General features: G+C 38.1%; 1 protein-coding gene across 1 annotated transcript in view; it reads left to right on the top strand.

Annotated features, from left to right (window-relative positions):
- The first annotated feature begins 4058 nt into the window (after positions 1-4058).
- Positions 4059-18529, top strand: part of clocka (clock circadian regulator a) — a 37508-nt gene continuing 23037 nt past the window's right edge. Inside the window, 4 exon segments of the mRNA XM_046836293.1 lie at positions 4059-4411; positions 10806-10861; positions 10963-11423; positions 13159-13250. Of these exon segments, the coding sequence (XP_046692249.1) occupies positions 13231-13250 (20 nt within the window). The 5' untranslated portion in view covers positions 4059-4411; positions 10806-10861; positions 10963-11423; positions 13159-13230.

Genomic DNA, 18529 nt, shown 5'->3' with positions numbered 1-18529 from the left:
TTGTGTGATGGAGGGTTGTGATTTAGGCCCAAAGGGAACATAAAAAAAACTTTCTTTCGGCTTCTCCCATTATGGTTCGCCACAACGGATCATCCGCATGTTTGATTTTGGCACATGTTTTTACGCTGGATGCCCTTCCTAACGCAACCCTCCCCATTTATCCGGGCTTGGGACCGGCACTAAGGCTTGTGCAACCCTAATGGCTGGGGTTGGTTCCCTGACCGGGGATCGAACCTGGGCCGCAGCGGTGAGAGCACCGCATCCTAACCACTAGACCACACAGGCCCAAAGGGAACATGGATTACTGAAATCGAGACATATCGTTTTTTTTTATTGGGAAATGGTAATTTGAATTCTGTGGAATTTTTTAACAGTATCTAGTGATTTAAATATCGATAAATAATGTCATCTGTCCTATGAATACTGTAACAACCTGGTTGTGATTGGCGTTCTGGTTGTTGTCCTGACTGAAGTTTGATAGGCGTTCGAGTGGTAACATGAATAATAAGTTTTCTATTGCATCATAGAAACACTGTATAATCAATGATAGTTTATTGAAGAAGTTTCAGTTTAATGGTGTGACTGTAAATGTCCAGCTTGTGAAAGATTATTTTGTGTTTGTATAAAATGTAAACATGTACGGCACATATTGTTTATATATAAAATTTGTATGTTAAATATTGTTATATACTTTAGGTCCTAAATTAAATTTGTATGCTATAAACCCCTCTTCAGATCTCTTATATGCTCTGCTTATTCATGGAACGTGTTTCTACATTGTTATTGCGGAGTGTATTTGTAAACACCTTTATTTTTTCCCCAGAGTTAAACTTTGCTAACAGTGTGGCTGCCCAGGTTTTATATTAAACGCTGACTTTTTGGTCTTTAACTCAGTGTTAAAGTAAAAGTACTGATTTTCTGCTTGAGTAGACATAGTACTTTTGAATAAACTGCTTTAGTAAAGGAAAACAGAATCAATTCCAGAGGTGCTGTTTTTGCTGACGCTTTTGTCTGTGAGGTAAAAAATGACATTTTAAAATATTTTAGAAAAAGCATCTTTTGTTTTTTAAAGCGTTAGCAGTATTGATGGCACATTACACATTTCATCATTCCAAGTTCGTAAAAAAAAAAAAATAAATGCATTCCTGCATAAATTCAATGCATTTAATGATATCAGTTTATGGTACACTTTTTTTTTCCACAATAAATAAAAGTATGATGGTGATGATGCCATTTGGTAATGATTTTATTTAGTATTACATTCAGGAGAGTTCCTTTGGCTTTTGTGTTGTTGCATCATTTGAAATGGTTAGTTCGTTAGTTAGCCGAACATGGTAAGCACTAGTGATTCACCGTAATGAAAATTCCTTGCTAAAACTGAAACCTGAAATACAGGAACAGCTGGGCCATAATTCACTTTTATACTTATATTGAAAGTTTGCTGCAACGATTTTCTTTTATTTCTGGTAGATATGTATATAAATGAATTACATTTAACATCCAGTTTACTCAGTAAACCTACAAAATCCCTCACAGTCAAACAAGGGTACGTAACAAAATCAGTTATTTAGTTTTTCCTGTGCTTTATTTACATTTTCAGTGTGCAAATTTTTGTTGCCTCTCCAAAAGACATTAACCAGGGTTGTGTTGTTTTGTGTGTTTACTAGCCACTTCCTTCCTAATTGTGCTTACTTATTTTGTTTCCATGATCTTCCCTGAAAGCTCAAAAAAGCTCTCTGTTTCTGAATGTGGTGATGTATCTCAGGATTGATCATCTTTCTATGGTTGACAATTTGGTGTTTCTGTTTATTAAGTGCCATTTTATGTAAAAAAGGGATATAGATAAACTAATGTAGAGGTCAGGTGGATGAAGGAACAATTAGTTCTCTGAAATTCTCTTTCTTTGCCATTTCCTTTCGCACTCGCTGTCGCTTTATAGCAGATCTTGGCTGACCCACTTGGCAGAAGTGCCAGCATTTGGCTCTAAGGCTACAGTAGCTCCAGTGTGAGGCCGGCTGCCAGCTGTGCGGTGAGGCCCAGCACCATTGGAAAGCAGAGGTTTTCAGATGTTTTCCGACTCGCCGTTCCCTGGAAGTTGTCGCCAGACAATGGGAGCTTTTGTGAGCTCCAGGCATGGGGTATGAGGCACACAGCTTAACCGCAGCCGGGGTGCAGATTCGGAGTTCTTGTGTCGGCAAGAAGTATCTCTTAGAATTCAGAAGAAAACGTATACAGATTAATGCTTGCTAATGCACTCATGGTGCATTCGAGAACTATTCCTCATAGACACATGAACATAAACCTCTTTCAATAAGTTTCCATTAAGCTCAAGTGAGTGAGCTCAGGCCTTTACAGCTCACCACTGTGAACATCTAATGTTACCTGTTTTGTTTAGATTTGGTTCATCTGTAATTTATTTGCATACTTTGCATGTTAATAATGCTCGTTTTTGACTTCGGTGCTTTGCTCGCACGTCCATATGACGCACATTTTGATCAAGCTGAAAACGAACTCGTTCATTCGTAAATCATTAGCAGGAGCTTTGACGCAATGTGGTATTTATTGAAATCCAGGTAGTTAGTTGGGAAATGTTTATATCCTGTAACTTATTTATTTCGATTGCGCACACAGAAGAAACAGAACTTTTGTTAAACTTGGATCATGTTGAAATTAATGGCTTGAAAGGAATCAATACAAAAAACAAAAAAAAGTAAACTAATGGAATAAACATGTTCTGTAAAGCCCTTTTGTAAAGATGATCCCACAAATTAGTTGCCTAGGGGGCCATACCGTGCTGAATGGAATTACTCCTTTGACTAATCTCCTCTTTAACATTTATTGAATTTGCCGAGTCATTCTTTGCTTGTTCCATATTGTACACATTTTTTAATGCTGGATTTAACAGTTCTCCATCTTTTGCCTTATTTTTATATTATTTTATAACCAAAAGCATGATTGCTACTTTTCCAGAACTTTGTCCTAGAATTGTTTCTAGAGCTCTCTAGTCCTAATGATTCGGTTTGATTAGATATGCTCTGTAACAAACTCCGGGGCCTTCCAGAAATTTGTGTATTGCACCCAAGTGAGGCTTAAGTTGCACACAGATTCAACTCATTATGTGATTTTCAGACTAATTTAGGGGTTTTACAGTAGTGGGGGTGGGGGAGGGTGATGCATACTTCATCAATAGTGATCATCACATGGGTTAAACAACCACTATATTACTACAGCCTAGATTTGGACTGTTAAGAGAAACCCTAATATTATGCAGGTTTGGTTGAAGACTGACTAACTGGAATGGCACTTGAAAGAAAGAAAGCGGCTTTTACTTGTCACATGTATATTACAGTGTAATTCTTACTTTGCATATGGCAACTTGTTACATAGCTAGAGTCAGAGGGCTGGGTCAGCCATGGTACAACACACCTGGAGCAGAAAGGATTAGGGCCATGCTCAAGAGCCCAACAGTGGCAGCATGGTGATACTGATGTTTGAACCCTGACCTTCGTAAATAATGCTTTAAATGAAACTTTGGTTCTGCTGAGTTCTGTGCACCTGAACACTTGGGAATGAGAAGGCGGGAATTTCTGCTGTGGAGGAATTCAGTGTCTATTTTTACCCAGGCTGGTGTGAACGGTTGCTATGGCATTGCCGACAGGCACCGTTGTCATGGTGCCTGTGCATGCCGATCTGTGCTGAGGATCCGTGAGTCGGAGTGACTCAAGTATTAGAGCTTCACTGACCTACATCTGAGAACCCTCCCCACACACACACACACACACACACACACACACACACGCACAGGCATCCAGAGAGCTTGCAGAGACATGCAGTGACTAAGAATAATGAAAAATGCCCAAGGTGTGTGGGCTGATGGCATGAATTTATAGAGAAAAAGAAAGTTGAATGAGCGCGAGGTGAAAAGAAGCAGCTATTTGGTGATTAAAATGTTACTGCAGAGTTCGAAACATTGTGTGCGTGTGTAGGTACAGTAGGAAATATTGCTCAACCACCGTGTATTGGCAGATTGTGAGTACAAGAAACTGGCACGTGTTTGTGTGGGAAGTGGTAAATATTTTTTGATGATTTTAATGTTAGGATGTCTTTACAGTGGATCGTCAGGTAAATGTATTTGTGTGCTTGTGTGTGAGAGGGTTGTACATCTGTAGACGTATACAGGAACACACGACATGGGTGTGTGTGTGTGTGTGTGTGTGTGTGTGTGTGTGTCAAGAGGAAAGAAAGACAAGGAAGAGGAGATTATTTGTAAATGTGGCTGCTGAGAAATTTGTTTGGTACGGACATGAGGTTGTGATCTGATCTAAAACTGAAAAAAAAAAAATGCCTGGTTCAACTTGGACATAACAGACGAATATGGATTGTTCCTGTTGAAGATTCTCGCTTTAATCAAGTACTTGCTTAAATTATTATTATTTTTTTTTTACTCTTTCCAGTAAAGGAGCTGAATGTAATCGGGCAGGAGAAGCTGAAGGTGTGTTTTTTGTTATGTTGTGCCTCATGGAGAAATGTCGCTTTGTGCCTTCGAGCGAAGCGGCTCAGGCTGTCTCACTGTTGAGTGCAGATTAGATCTCGGAGCAAGCGAACGGCAGAGGAAGGAAAGTAGGTCATTGGGTCAGCGGGTCAGTGAAGCATTCAGTGACATCACGGTTACAAAACCACAGCGTGCCTACGCTGCTCTCACAGCAGCAACTCTACTGCCTTTCTCTTTCTCTTTCTCTCTCTCCTCTCTCTGTAGCAGAGATCAGCTGAATAGATTCTAAATGCAGACAACTTTGTTTATTAGTACTACATGAAATTCATAAAATGTCTTAAATCTGCTTGAGAAAGGGACAGTGATGCACGACAAGCTTTCTTTTGGATAGTTTTAACATTTGTAACATGGACATATGTAACTTGAAACACTTTTTCTGTGTTTATTTTGAGGTACAATTTGAGCCTTGTGAATTGACTGTAACACCAGAATGAAACTGTAAGGGGGCAGATACTTTTGCACCGCATAGTAAACTGTTTGCAGTTAAACTTGCGATCGTTTATGTGTGGCCAATAGAAAATCGATAATCTATACCTAGGTCAGGGGAGTAAGAGGATTTGTAACAATTTGTTTGTCGGGTTGTTTACGCTGCTGATTTCTTTGCCTAGGATTGAATCAAATATTTGCTGTGGGTTTCTATCAAATATTAGTTGCAACAGTCATTAGATATTGTCTTGAAATAAAACTATATATATATATATATATATATAAAATACTGTATATGTTTGTATATGTATATGACCATAAATGTATGGGTCATATGGGTTTATTTAGGAATGTGTTTGCAATGTGTCAACAGTCATTCTGAATGAGCTCTAAGAATGATATTCTAGAAACCTCCAGAATGGATAAACAGGTTTCCTACTCTCTAATGAGTCTTGATGCTGAACATATGATTGAAGTTGCTTCCTACGCTAGTTGTTTTTATGAGTGCTGATAACTGAATTTAAATATATTGGGATAAGCTGATAGATGGCGGGTTAACGGAGTCCTTTACTGGAATTTCACATTATGCATTAATGTGGGTTATCCAGACTAACCTGCTGTGTTGTTTGAGCTAATAATAGCTAATTATCTTGGTTACATTGACAAAAGATGACCTACAGTTTCCTGCCTTCAGCTCATGTTGTTATGTTATGATCAAGCTTACAAACTTAATAAAACTTGTCCTGAACTGATGCTAACACACAGTTACTATATGAGGAAATCAAAACTCTGATACATCAACTCTGTTACTTAAATAAAGCTAGTTAAAGTAATTAAGATAAATTTAATAAAGTTGGAGTATGTCTTCTGGTATGTTTGAAACATCTAGCTGCATAAGTATAGATGTGGATGATAATACTATGTTATATAACAGGGGTCACCAATCTTTTTGAAACTGAGAGCTACTTCTTGGGTACCGAATATTGTGAAGGGCTACCAGTTTGATACACACTTCAGAAATAACAAATTTGCCTTTAATTATATGTTATTATTGATAAGTATTGATATTCATCTATGTGAAGACACTGATCATGTTAATGATTTCTCACAATAATTATCAGCAATGATTTAACAAGGTAGGAAACAGATAAATATCAATATGCAAAACTTTATTTCTATAAATCTCTAAATTTTTAACAGATCATGCACTACGTTGCATCATGTTTGTACATATTATCAATTACGTAACATACATAAAATCAACTTGGAGACTAGCTCGCTCGAATCTAATATAATACATTTATTTTACATTTTTTTTATATTGTCATTTTCAATGCAAGTGTGATATTTAAAAAATAATAGCAACAAAAAAATTAGATGCAGCTCACTGGTAAAGTAGACTCTATGGTGAGCTAATTTTAGAAAAGGCCCGCGGGCGACTCTTGTGGTACTTGTGGGCGACCTGGTGCCTGCGGGCACCGTGTTGGTGACCCCTGTTAAATATGAAATAATTAAACAGATCCTTGTGGAACACCGAACTTTACCTTTGTACAACAAGTCAATCAGATAAAGCCTGAATGAGGAAACAGTCTTTTCTTTATCTCTAGCAATTTGTAGTCTACGATCATGTTGTTATTTATGGTATTTTAGCACACACAGATCAGAAGCCAGTAGTTACTGACTCACAGTAAAACCTTTCTGCTAACCTGTGGTCACACACTGGTATCTGTAAACCATTCTAGAGTATCAGAGTGTAGACTTTTAAGCTGTTCTGAATTGCTGTAAATATTTGTACAGGTTGATAATATAGATTCAGGCTCTTTATTAGTACCTATAATTCTGAAGACAATGGCAGGTGCTTTTTCCTATAAACCTCCCCAGCTATGGAAAAGCCTTCAAAATATTTTGAATGTTTCTGTCTATTTTGAAAATTAATTTGAATGACACACTTTTGGGATTGTTTGTTTCCTCTCTCCTATAATTTCAAGATTTTGTTGATTAAGTGGTAGGATGCTGATGTCCCGACTTGCACTTTTGCTTGTTATCTTTTGGTATTTCCATATCGATAATGTGATAAAGCTGCACATGTTTTCCTTTTACCTCAGATTTACCTTCCAGTCTGTATAAATCTGTATGCAAAAGTCTGTATGAATTTGTAAGAGACTTTTGTCTTGCTTGCAGGGCAGAGGTGGCCAGTCTGGTTTGGAATGAATTGGAATGAGTTGGCGGAGTTATTTTGTCATGCATGCTGATGCATGTATTTGATTCCACCCCTAAACTTTATATTGCCAATTCAATCAGCTGACTGAGAATCACCAGTTGGTCTTGTCTTGTAATTTCCTGACAATCATAAGTAAAACTTCAGTTAACAAATATAGTTCTACCTCATTAGTGCCAGGCTTGGGCACGCTATTGTCCCAGGCTCAATAAGCAAATATATCCTCCCCACCTTGACTAGCTTTCTAGAAGGTGTGGCATTCACCTTCTTATAAATATAACCAAGTAATGGTGGTTTGTATAAAACTCTGCTTCTGCAAAGTTATTGATCAACAAGATGACAAAAAAAAAAAAGAGCTTTTTTTTGGTTTGTTTGTTTTTACAGAGAAGGTGAAATCTTCCAGGAGTATCTAGCTGCTATTTCTGCAAATCACATGGGTTTGGCTGGAGGTAGCAGAGCTGAAGATGTTGAGGTTTTCGTTGGGAGTGATGAGGATGGACAGGATAAGAAACAAGTTTATTAGAGGGACAGCGCATGTAGGACGTTTTGGGGACGAAGTAAGAGAGGGCCCGATTGAGATGTTTTGGACATGTGCAGAGGAAGGACATGGGGTATATCGGTAGGAGAATGCTGAGGATGGAGCCACCAGAAAGGAGGAAAAAAGAGAAACCAAAGAGAAGGTGGTTCATGGATATGGTGAAGGAAGACCTGCAGGTAGTTGGTTTGAAAGAAGCAGATGTAGAGGACAGGGTAGTATGGAAAGAAGAAGAAGCAACCGAAAGAAGACATTGGTTTGACAGGATAGCTTTTGTTTTCTTGTCTTCTGTGTCCCTTCATGAAGGGTACAGCTTTTAATTACATTAACCATTTCTAAGGAAATATGTTTGCTTTTGCAAAGGTAAACTTTGTGTTTGTTGGATGAATTGCAACAAGACAATAATTGGGTTAATAAGTTCAAATATGCACCTATGACCATAGCATAGGGATGCAATGATTCATTTAGCTCACAGTGTGACACAATTCATGATAGTTTTTTTTTTTAATTAAATATTTTTTTAACAAAGATTTAAGACACATTCCAAATGAAATTGTCTTTTTATAATTTTTTAGATGAAATGCTGCACATTTCTTTATTTGTCAAATAACAAAACTACATTGAAATCCCGAATCAAATCAATCAATAAATAAATTATACAAACAAAATCAAACTCTTTGTATAAACAAACTTCAGTGTGTTGACCAGTAGCTGTAATTTTCTATGATATAAAACAGACTCAACATCCCTAATCTTTTGCCATGAAGACATCTATGTGCCTTGAGATCATTGTGGCTTTTGCACTCGTAACCATGAATGGGGCTGCAAATTCCCCGGTCAGTGTGATTTAGCCTATAAATAGTTTACTGTGGTGACGGTTTATATGCTGCATCATATTTGTTGTGCAAGTAGTGCATATAAATATCATCTGACAGTATCTGTTTGAAACGTCACATATTTTCTGCGATTTTGCATCTTTACATCCCTTCCATGACATGATAAGAATAACAACAAAACAATATTCTAGTATATCTACTGAACTATATCTTTGTATACTGATTTTGCGCAATGGCAAAAATTAAACAAAGCTGAATTTTAAGCAAATAATTTCTCTTTTCCTGTATTTGGAAAATTTTCCATTTCCATTTGCTGCATTTAGCAGACTCCCCTATCCAGGGCGATGTACAAAAGTGCTTTTGAGTCCCTAGCAATGAATAAATCTACACTGGTATGCAAGATTACAAACTTAATATCAATATAACTCTTAAATTCTACAAAGCAAACCTGAAAAGTGCTAATTTAAGTGTTTCATGAAGAGGTAGGTTTTCACCCGTCGCTTAAAGACAGCCAGGGACTCCGCTGTACGGACATCTAGGGGAAGTTCATTCCACCACCTCGGTGCTAGAACAGAGAAGAGCCTTGAAGTATACTTACCTCTCATTCTGAGAGAAGGTGGTACCAGTCGAGCAGTGCTGGAGGATCTCAGACAGCGTGGTGCAGTGCGAGACGTGATTAGGTCTCTGAGGTAAGATGGTGCTGGTCCATTTTTGGCCTTGTAGGCAAGCATCAGTGTTTTGAATTATTCCAGCTACTGGAAGCCAGTGAAGGGAGCGCAACAGTGGGGTGGTGTGGGAGAACTTGGGCAGAAGTCGTGCAGCCTCGTTTTGGATCATTTGCAGTGGACGAATAGCGCTGCATATTAAAAGCAAAAAGAAAATTATCTATTCCAAAACCGGTTCATCTGTCCTGTTTCCTAATCAGCCAATCATTTGGCAAGAGATTTGAATTGACTGTTACCCTGGCAGGGATATTGGTATTAGAGGTTGACCAATTACTTGCCACCGAAAATTGATTGCTGGAACAACAAAATCCATACCGATAGTTTTTCCGGTTTCCTCTATCATTACGAGAGTGGCCTCTAGAGGCGAATCACTGACACCACATGCTGTTTGTTGCATGTTCGTAACTCATTTTCATCATTCAGTAGTGTTTTTTATTTTTTATTTTTTATTTTTTGTATGTATGTATGTTTGTAATAAAGTTCAGTAAAATTTTTCATGGAGTGTTTGTTTTTTTTTATCCAGTATCGGTTGATTAATCGGTTATCAAATCGGTCGTATTAAACTGGGTTTAGTACCTCAAAATAAGTGACACTTTTTAGATAAGAAAGATCGGAAAAATCACTGGATTGCTTCTAGTTGCAAGGAAGTTTATAATAACTTGAGTAAACTATATTAAATAATTACTCTTTACAATCGTGGTGAGCAGAAAAGCTTTATAGATAGCACAAAACCATGAACATTGAGGTGGATGGGTTACAACAGTTAAAGGCTACATTGAGTTCCACTCTTGTCAGCCAAGAACAAAAATCTGAAGCTCTCGGGGGCCCAGATTTACCCACACTTTTATTTTCCTGTCCAGTTTGTTAAAGTCTGTGCCAATGAGAGTTGCAGATGCTTGTTCTTGCCTGACAATAGTAGAACCTCTTTTGGGGCTTTTGGGGCTCATTTACCACATGCTGAGATGCTTCTCTGCTCACCATGGTTGTAAAGAGTAATTATGAATCACTATATCCCCATAAAACACCATAAAACCTGGCAGTGTGTGTTGTGTGACTACATAAAATGTATTATGCTTTTTTTTTTTAATGCATCATCTAATCAAGAAATGCAGACTAACGATAAGAACCGGTAGGGAACTAATTGGTTTAAAATGTCATTGTGTAACAAGCGTAGATCAAAGTCATTTTAACATGACATTAAGGTTATGTTATTGTTTGTTTTGTTTTTTCCTTCTATTATGGTAGAGAGTGATTTCCTCAGAATGTATTCATTTGTCTTGTAGCTTAGCTTGAGCTGCAGATTGAAAGGAGGTGGTGGTTATTATTCGCCACAGTCATTCATGTTTTTTTTTTATGCCAAAATTCTAGGTTAGTGATAGAAGTGTGTCAGGTTTTCAGGAGGTTGCTCTTAAACGTAGGTAATGTAATGTAGAATTGCATGGCCAAAGATGTTTGTTGCTGTTCTTATTAAAAAAAAAAAAAATCAACTTTTTTTTTTTTTTTTTCATTTCAGGGTGACAACACAAATCTGAAGACCTAAGCAAAAAGGAATCTATTCTGAAGACATATGTAAGTGTATTTTCTACTCTTCCTTACATAATTGTACATTTAGAAGCTAAAATACATTATGCTAAATTGTTTATTATTTATTGTATATGTTTGGCTCTTAGGAGGACTTTGCTGCTGACATGCAGTACATGCGTGCTCACCTTCCTTGGAGAACATTCACATGCCACAGGGTGCATCAAAGCACACTATTGATCCTCTTAACTCGCAAAATCTCTCACGTTTCATGAAGCTCCCCTTATTACACGTGAAAAACTGACTCAAGTGCACACTGACGCACCGCCCCCCCAGGTGGACTGTGGTGGTCTTCATTCTGTGACGTTCTCACCCTTCATTCTCATTATGCACACTGGACTGGAGGTTAGTTTGGCTTCAGAATGAAACCAAGGCCACGTTCATACCCGGTGTCAACACCAGTCTCAGGTGGACTGGTGATCTGATTACGAGTGGAGAGCCAAGACTGAGATCCTTTAACACCTATTTTCATTCACCTGAAAGCTTCTCCAGTGACCATCTGTGATTGTACTTCTTGCTGACCTGACGGTTCTTTTAAGGAATTGGTGAGGTTGGTATTAATAATTGTGCATTCTTTTACTACTTAGTAGACAATAAATGGTACTTTTAGCTTTATTATCAGACAAAATGTGTACATTATACTGCTGTTACATTATAATGCTTAAAGAAATAAGCATTTTCCTTTTTAATTTTTTATTGTTATTATAAATATACAATAATAAATCCAATCTATGTATAAAACTTGACTAGTTAATTAGTCGAGACTAACTAAGACTGGTTGAAGGGTTGCAGTTTGTATGTAGCATTATTTTTTATTATTATTATTATGATCAAACACTCTAGTGCTTCTGCATTAATGTGTCCAAATGACGTTTACACTTCTTTCTTAATTAAAAGTGAACTTTTTCTCCTCTTATGTGTTACATACAAACTCTAATTGCTAATGTTTAAGGTAGTATGCATAGAGTCTTACTTATATCTATTAAATTTTTCCTTAACCTGTTATTTGGATGAGTGATGAGCAGTAATTATGTAGTATTCTGGTTTTCCAGAGCCCATCCTGACACACTAACAAAGCACTTTATTAGGAACATTTATTCTGGGAATGACCTCCATTTGCTTTGAAAACTTGAATTCTTCAAACCATGGATTTCACAAGAAAAATTCCTTTGAATTTCCTCCAGATTTCAGAATGTATTTTATGCTTCGAATTTCCCAGTTTATCATACTGTAAAAATGTTCAATTGGATTCTGTTCTATTTACTGGAAAGGCCAAAGTTGAACATTTAACTTTTTGCCATTTTCATGAAAGCAGTTTTGAGATGAGTTTGGCTTTGTGACATGGTGCCTGTTCATGCTGAAAGTAGTGATTAGAAGAGGAATAAATGGTGGTCATGAAGAGATGGACATGGTCAGCCACAATATTCAAATGGTCTTTAGCATTCAAGAGATGTTTGATTTCTTTAAATGCATAAAATGCATTTAAAATGTGCCAAGAGAACATTCCCTACACCTTTACACTACCTTACACTACCTTGACTGTTGACAAAAGATTAATCGAAACAGGACATGTCTTTCTGTTCAGTTTGGGTCAATCTGTTGTGTCCATGATACTGTCTGATTCATATTCTTGTCTGACAGAAGGGGAACTTGCCATCATCTTGTTTTTCTGCTGTAGCCTATCCAACCTTAAAGTTCTTACATTTTGCAATGCTTCTCTGGCTCCCTTGATATTACAGAGTGGTTATCTGAGCAACTGTAGCCTTTCTTTTACCTTTCAAAATACTGAAATTGTATCACTAGGTTGTTGTATGTGTTCCATGAGATCATAATTTATAGAAATACTCCAACCAGCCTGTATGGCACCAATAATTATGCCATGGTGAAAATTCACAGAGATCATATTTTTCCCCCACATTCTGATAATAGACCTAAATATTTCCCAAAACTACTGGTCTATATCTGCATGATTATAGGCATTGCATTTCTGCCCCCAGGTTTATTAGATCGTCGTGTGAATAAATGAGTGTACAGGTGTTCCTAATAAAGTGCTTGATGAGTGTATTACCCTTCACAATCTCCAAAACACATTTGACCTTATTCTACACGCCAACGCTCTGATCACAGTGAGTGCACTGTGTAAACAATTTGCTCGAGGTAGATGTTAATATGAGTTCTGAAAGGGCCATAAAGTCGTTATTTTCATTTTTATCTATTTATCTATTTGCTATCAGATTAAACTGTCATGGAATTTCACTTTTGACATTTTTTCCCCCCTTGTCCAGGCTCATGTACAAATGTCTACCTCACGCTTCAAGCTCCTCTGTGTCCCACTACAGCCCTGATCACACTTCAAAATGTCCTCCAGCATAGACCGGTGAGTCCTTCACTTCTTTGCAGTCGGCTACCCTACAGAAAAATAAAGCCGTGCAGGAAAAAGAGGTCTCTGAAAGTAGAGTGCATTTTCATTACATATGGTTTCCTGCTTATTGTTCATCATTACACCTTGCATCACCTCACTTTGTTCCCAGAAAGCTTTGCACGTGAGCAGAAATGGCACAGTAACCTCTTTCGTGCCTGCGACTCCTAACAGCTGTCCTTCTCTTTAAATTGGCCCTTCGCTCGGTTACCATGGAAACTGTTGTATTCAGGCTCTGCAGACAGGGACTCTTTTTGCCTGGTCAAGCCTGCTGTGCATGTGAAAATTCCAGGGCTGATCCCTTTCCTGCAGGTTTGCATTGTAAAAAGGACAAGAGAATAGGGTAAAGGGGTGCAAAGTAAAAAAATAAATAAATAAAAATAAAAAGAGTGTATTCCTTTTGTATTTTTGTACAAATGGGATTCCTCTGAGCTTTTCTTGTGCTCGTGTCCAAAAAGGGATTGAGGCAGAATGTAGTTGTCTAACATTGGATATTTCAGACAAGGTCTTCGAGATACCATCACGTGTTTGCTAGAGGGCTTTGTCACATTTAGTGATTACTTGTGACATGTTAAGGTGGATTATAAAATACTTCTTGTTCTCTAATATGCTTTTGCAGACTCAAAAATTTGTACAGCAGCTAGATCTGGGTCACCAACATGATTGGGCAAAGGGCATTCCAATAGTGTCCTAATATTTAATATGTACTTGTATCACTCCGCTTGTCCAAATCCAGGATTACTTTGTGACTTTGAAACTTCTGGATACTCTGCTGTAGCTTTGGGGGGAGCTATTTGTGTTCAATGAGCAACAATAAACTAAATATTTGGCTGCTTTTTGTTATAAATGTGTTCTAATAATGCAATACCAGACTCGCAACCATGCCGTTGTACTGAATATGGACACGGCTATAATTACCTGCTCCTTCCTGCCTGATCTTCAGCATAACAGCAGGCTTATTTGTGTACAAGTCCTTACATATGGGAGTTGATTTCTAAAGTAGGTCTGTTTTGATGACCAAGAAACTGTTTATCGTTCCACCAGTTCCTTTTATTATCTTTACTGTTGTGTTATTCATTCTATCAGACACCCAAATGCAAATCATATTCCAAACAGTGTTTCTGACATATTGTAACATGCCAACAGATGGCAGCACAACGCTGCACGCGCAGTCACAGGGTGCACAGACCTTCATAAGTCAGTGTGCCAAAAGGTCGTCCTGTGTATATTGGGAGCTCTGCAAATAGTGACATTCTGACCACCTGCATTACCACGTCTGTTATTCTGGTCACGTGTGCACCTGCCGGAAAACAACACGATCTCACTTCCAAATACTTACTTGTAAACAAAGATAGTCTCAAAACCTTTTTATACCACCTCATACTTGGTTTACTTTTTAAAACATTTGCTTGAGCATTGGTAGACCTGCAGGAGGGTAGAGCAGAAATGGATAGAAGTGCTGTAGCAGCAGACCAACAGGAAAATACAGCGTCCGGTAACTGTATGGTTGTATAGGTTCACCTAGCTTTGTTGCTTTTTGGCATACAGTAATCAGCCAAAACATTAAAACCACTGAAAGGTGGCGTGAACACCATTTATTATTTTGTTACAGTGACACCTATGGAAGGGTGAGATATATTAGGCAGCCGGTGAATAGTTCAAGTGTTGGAACCAAACTTGGGCAAAGACCTGAGCGACTTTCACTATAACTTGTGATTGATAGACTACTAGGTCAGCTCACCTCCAAAACAGCAGGTCTTGTGAGATTTTTCTTGTATGCAATGGTAAGTATCTACAACAAATGGTCAATGAAAGGACAACCGGCAAAAGGGTAATTGATGCCCCCTCATTAATGCTGACTCATGGAATTCCCACTTTCAAACATACATTAAAGCATTTGCTATTAAGAATTTGGTGCCAGGTACCATAGCACATTTTCAAAGGTCTCGTGGGGATCAGGTCTTGACAGTTTATCATCATAATGGCAAGAAATTGGTTCTTGATACATGGTCCTTTAGAGCATTAATGTATCAGGAGGACGAGAACATGCTGCTGTTGTCTCTCTAATCCTCATCAGATCGTACAAACAGCATCAAGGCTAATGATTAGCCATTCTTAACCTTCATTGCAGGAAGAGCTGGTAACTAGCTGCTAATAATCATTATAGTCTGTAGTGGCTTCATCATCAACTGTCTGGGGAGAGTCTTTAGTCCTACATTGTGTGTATCTACAGTGGTGTGAAAAAGTATTTTTACTCCCTTGTCACCCGTTAATGTTTCAGATCATCAAACTAATTTAAATATCAGTAAAAGATAACACAGGTAAACACAACATGCAATTTTTAAATGAAGGTTTTTATTATTAAGGGAAAACAAAATCCAAACTACATAGCCCTGTGTGAACTACATCCCCCCCATGTTAAAACTGTGGTTTAGCACACCTGAGTTAAATTTTTCTAACCACACCCAGTCCTGATTACTGCCACACCTGTTCGCAATCAAGAAATCTCTTAAATAGAACCTGCCTGACAAAGTGAAGTAGACCAAAAGATCCTCAAAATCTAGAAATCATACTGAGATCCAAAGAAATTCTGAAACAAATGAGAGAAAGTAATTGAGATCTATTAGTCTGGAAAAGGTTATGAAGCCATTTCTAAATCTTCGGGACTTCAGCGAACCACAGTGAGAGCCATTATTTACAAATTGCAAAAACAGGTAACAGTGGAGAACCTTCCCAGGAGTGGAAAGTTAGAAAATTACTCCAAGAGCACAGCGACGACTCATCTAAGAGGTCACAAAAGACCCCACAACAGCATCCAAAGAACTACAGGCCTTACTTGCCTTAGTGAAGGTCAGTGTTCATGACTTCACCATAAAAAAGAGACTGGGCAAAAATGGTCTGCATGGCTAAGTTCCAAGATAAAAACTGCTACTGAGCAAAAATAACAAAGGCTCGTCCCAGTTTTGCCAGCAAACATCTTGATGATCCCCAATACTTTTAGGAAAATACTCTGTGCACTAATGAGACAAAAGTTGAACTTTTTGGAAGGTGTGTGTCCCATTACTTCCGGCGTAAAAAAAAAAAAAAGAAGCAACACCCTATTTCATAAAAAGAACATCATACCAACAGTAAAATATGGTGGTGGTAGTGTGATGATCTGGGGCTGTTTTGCTGCTTCAGGACCTGGAACACCTGCTGTGATAAATGAAACCATGAATTCTGCTGTTTACCAAAAAATCCTGAAGGAGAATTTCCGGTCATCTGTTCGTGACCTCGAACTGAACTTGGGTTCTGCAGCAGGACAAATATCCAAAACACACCAGCAAGTCCACATCTGAATGGCTGAAGAAAAACAAAATGAAGACTTTGGAGTGGCCTAGTCAAAGTCCTGACCTGAATCCTATTGAGATGTTGTGGCATGACTTTAAAAAGGAGGTTCATGCTTGAAAACCCTCCAGTCTGGCTGAATTACAACAATTCTAGATAAGTGGACAAAAATTCCTCCACAGCACTGTAACAGACTCAATGCAAGTTATCGCAAATGCTTGATTGCAGTTGCTGCTGCTAAGGGTGGCCCAACCAGTTATTAGGTTCAGGGGGCAAACACTTTTTCACACGGGGCCATGCAGTTTTGGATTTTATTTTCCCTCAATAATAAAAATCTTCATTTAAAAACTGCATGTTAAAAAATAAATAATAATTAGGAAGAGGGCAAACACTTCTTCACAGCACTGTGTAGTATGTATGTCTGTCTATCTATCTGATTACTGGGCCTTTTTTTTAAATTAAAGACGCAATTAACTGTAAATTAATATTTACTTCCTGGGACTTTAAACCAAAGTCTCATTTTCTTTTTGCCTCGCTCATGATGATCCACCAGACATTTATATTATTGACTGGAGACACGATGCAAATATCATTTCAACTTTTTTCTGAACAAAATGGTTATTGTATTAGTGTTTAAATTAAACAATAGGGTGGTGGTGTCATAAAGCTTGTTACTGTGAGTGCACACACAATACACATCTCATTTAATTAGAGCTATAAACTGCTATAAACCCTGCTAATGTTGGCACTTGGTTACAAACCAATTTTAGATTGAGCATATGGCATCTTATTTGTAGTAATGATTTGTATTCCCTACTGCAGGACACGTTGAAGTTTTTAACTTATTTCTCATGGTGACAATACTGCAAGGTATCCAGCATTTCAGATTCATGTTTAACATGTCTTCATGAACAAAGGCTTGTAATGGCAGTATGCACAAACACATTTCGTATTTACTTCTGGCTAGGGTGTCATTCTGGTTAAAGCTAACTTCAGTGTTCTGAAATGTAGTTTCTAGTTTTCTAGGATGCCTCTGCGATTAACATCCCCCACAGTGACTGCATATATTTCCTGTTGAGTTTTCCTGTAGTTACAAGACATTCTAAATGAATTGTTAATGAATGATTATTAGTATAACCATATGCACGGTACACATCATTTGTCATTTATGGAAAACCTTTTACCATTAAGATCTGTACAGCATATTAGACATTTGTTTTGCTGCTTACGTATTAAATAAGGGGTGAGTGCGTTCAGAAAAATCTTTACCTGAACCTGGCACACTCAGCGCTCAGCCTGCACTCAGCCTGCACTCAGCGCTCAGCTTACTACTTATCTTGTTTTGGCTATTTAGGAATGAAGTAGTGCAGGACAGGGGTTACCCTGTAAGATCTAGAGGAATCAGCCTCCTGGAAAAAATCTCGTGTTCCTGTTTTGAAGTCACACTGCAAAAAAGACTAGGAAAAAATAGTGGCCTCGATAATATACTCCCCTTCTTTTTCTTCTTCTTTCGGCTGCTCCCATTAGGGGTCGCCACAGCGGATCATCCGTCTCCATACCACCCTGTCCTTTACATCTGCCTCTTTCACACCAACTACCTGCATGTCTTCCCTCACCACATCCATGAACCTCCTCCTTGGCCTTCCTCTTTTCCTCCTACCTGGTGGCTCCATCCTCAGCATTCTTCTACCAATATAATTCATATCCCTCCTCTGCACATGTCCAAACCATCTCAATCTCGCCTCCCTCACCTTGTCACCAAAACATCCTACATGCGCTGTCCCTCTAATAAACTCATTTCTAATCTTGTCCATCCTCGTCACTCCCAACGAAAACCTTAACATCTTCAGCTCTGCTACCTCCAGCTCCACCTCCTGTCTTCTACTCAATGTCACTGTCTCTAATCCATA

Source organism: Silurus meridionalis, chromosome 23, assembly GCF_014805685.1.
Source record: "Silurus meridionalis isolate SWU-2019-XX chromosome 23, ASM1480568v1, whole genome shotgun sequence".
NCBI lineage: Eukaryota > Metazoa > Chordata > Actinopteri > Siluriformes > Siluridae > Silurus > Silurus meridionalis.
The sequence above is the reverse complement of the archived record's forward strand: the minus strand, read 5'-3'. Positions and strand labels throughout refer to the sequence as shown.